At 61.9% G+C, this 1,704-nt stretch overlaps 1 protein-coding gene across 1 annotated transcript; it reads left to right on the forward strand.

Moving 5' to 3' along the window:
- The first annotated feature begins 218 nt into the window (after positions 1-218).
- Positions 219-1,211, forward strand: Npbwr1 (neuropeptides B and W receptor 1). The gene has a single exon (XM_076836403.1). It carries the CDS (start codon positions 219-221, stop codon positions 1,209-1,211), a length of 993 nt encoding a protein of 330 aa, XP_076692518.1.
- The last annotated feature ends 493 nt before the right edge of the window (positions 1,212-1,704 follow it).

The raw sequence follows: 1,704 nt of genomic DNA on the forward strand, positions 1-1,704 counted from the left end.
TTTCATTTCAGCTTTCTAGCCCTGGAAGCCCGCAGTGACAGTGCTCTGGGGGGTACCAGGAGGGGGTACGCCCCTCCCCAGGAAAACCAAAGAAGCTCTTGGAGAGCAGCAGCTAGGGTCCAGGTACCCGGTGTGCCTACGAGGGCTTCTGAGCTGCGGAGACGCCAGGGGGAGGCTGTGGGAGTCTGGGGGTCGCCAGCTCTCCTGCTCTTGACGAGATGTACAACGGGTCGTTCTTGGAACCCGGCGGGGCCAACGCGTCGTGTTGGGGTCCCGGGCTGGGATGCCCCAACGCGTCCAACCCCGCGCCTTTGCCGCTGCCACAGTCGCTGGCTGTGGCGGTGCCGGTTGTCTACGCGGTGATCTGCGTTGTGGGGCTGGTCGGCAACTCGGCTGTGCTGTACGTGCTGTTGCGGGCGCCCCGCATGAAGACCGTCACCAACCTGTTCATCCTCAACCTGGCCATCGCCGACGAACTCTTCACACTGGTGCTGCCCATCAACATCGCCGACTTCCTGCTGAGGCAGTGGCCGTTCGGGGAGCTCATGTGCAAGTTCATCGTGGCCATCGACCAATACAACACGTTCTCCAGTCTGTACTTCCTCACGGTCATGAGCGCCGACCGCTACCTGGTGGTGCTGGCCACCGCCGAGTCGCGCCGGGTGGCTGGCCGCACGTACGGCGCTGCACGCGCCGTGAGCCTGGCGGTGTGGGGGCTCGTCACGCTTGTGGTGCTGCCCTTTGCCATCTTCGCCAGGCTCGACGAGGAGCAGGGCCGGCGCCAGTGCGTGCTGGTTTTCCCACAGCCCGAGGCCTTATGGTGGCGGGCGAGTCGCCTTTACACGCTGGTGCTGGGCTTTGCTATCCCCGTGTCCACCATCTGTGCCCTCTACATCACCCTGCTGTGCCGACTGCGTGCCATTCGCCTCGACAGCCACGCCAAGGTTTTGGATCGCGCCAAGAGGCGAGTGACCTTCCTGGTAGTGGCCATCCTGGCCGTATGTCTCCTCTGCTGGACGCCCTACCACCTGAGCACCGTGGTGGCGCTCACCACCGACCTCCCGCAGACCCCGCTTGTCATCGCTATCTCCTACTTAATCACTAGTTTGAGCTACGCCAACAGCTGCCTCAACCCTTTCCTTTACGCTTTCCTGGACGACAGTTTCCGCAAGAGCCTCCGCCAGCTTATGGTGTGCCGCGCGGAGCCCTGAGGACCCCCGCGCGCGCCTTGTTTCCCCCACCAGCCTTGCTAGCTCCGGTGGGTCCAGAAGTTTGACAATTTGGTCGCCAACAGGCTTTCCCGGAGTCCTAGGGTTGCAGATTCTCGGGTCCCACCCAAGACCTAGTAACTGGGAAGCACACTGGCTTTGTCCGCAATTGGAGTGGACCAAATCCTTCAGATGATGATGAGTGTGAGGACCACCTCACGCTCAGTACGCAGCCGAGAACGCGCACTGACCGCTTCCTAAAGCAAAACCGCAGGGATCCACACCTGAGCTTGGCACAGAGACCCATTAAGTGTAGTGGAGAAGGGAGGTATTATTGCTGGAAACCGACCCCTCTTTCTCTTCCCCGTGCCCCCTGCCGGGCGATTTGCAAACAGAGGAGGGGCCCTCCAAGCCCTCGAGAAGAGGGTGTCGCTGGCGCCCCCACGCGTTGGCTCAGCGCTCGCCTTCAGCAGCTCTCTGTGCTTTTTGTTTTCTC

The sequence above is a fragment of the Callospermophilus lateralis genome, chromosome 16 (genome assembly GCF_048772815.1).
Source record: "Callospermophilus lateralis isolate mCalLat2 chromosome 16, mCalLat2.hap1, whole genome shotgun sequence".
NCBI classification, from domain to species: Eukaryota; Metazoa; Chordata; class Mammalia; order Rodentia; family Sciuridae; genus Callospermophilus; species Callospermophilus lateralis.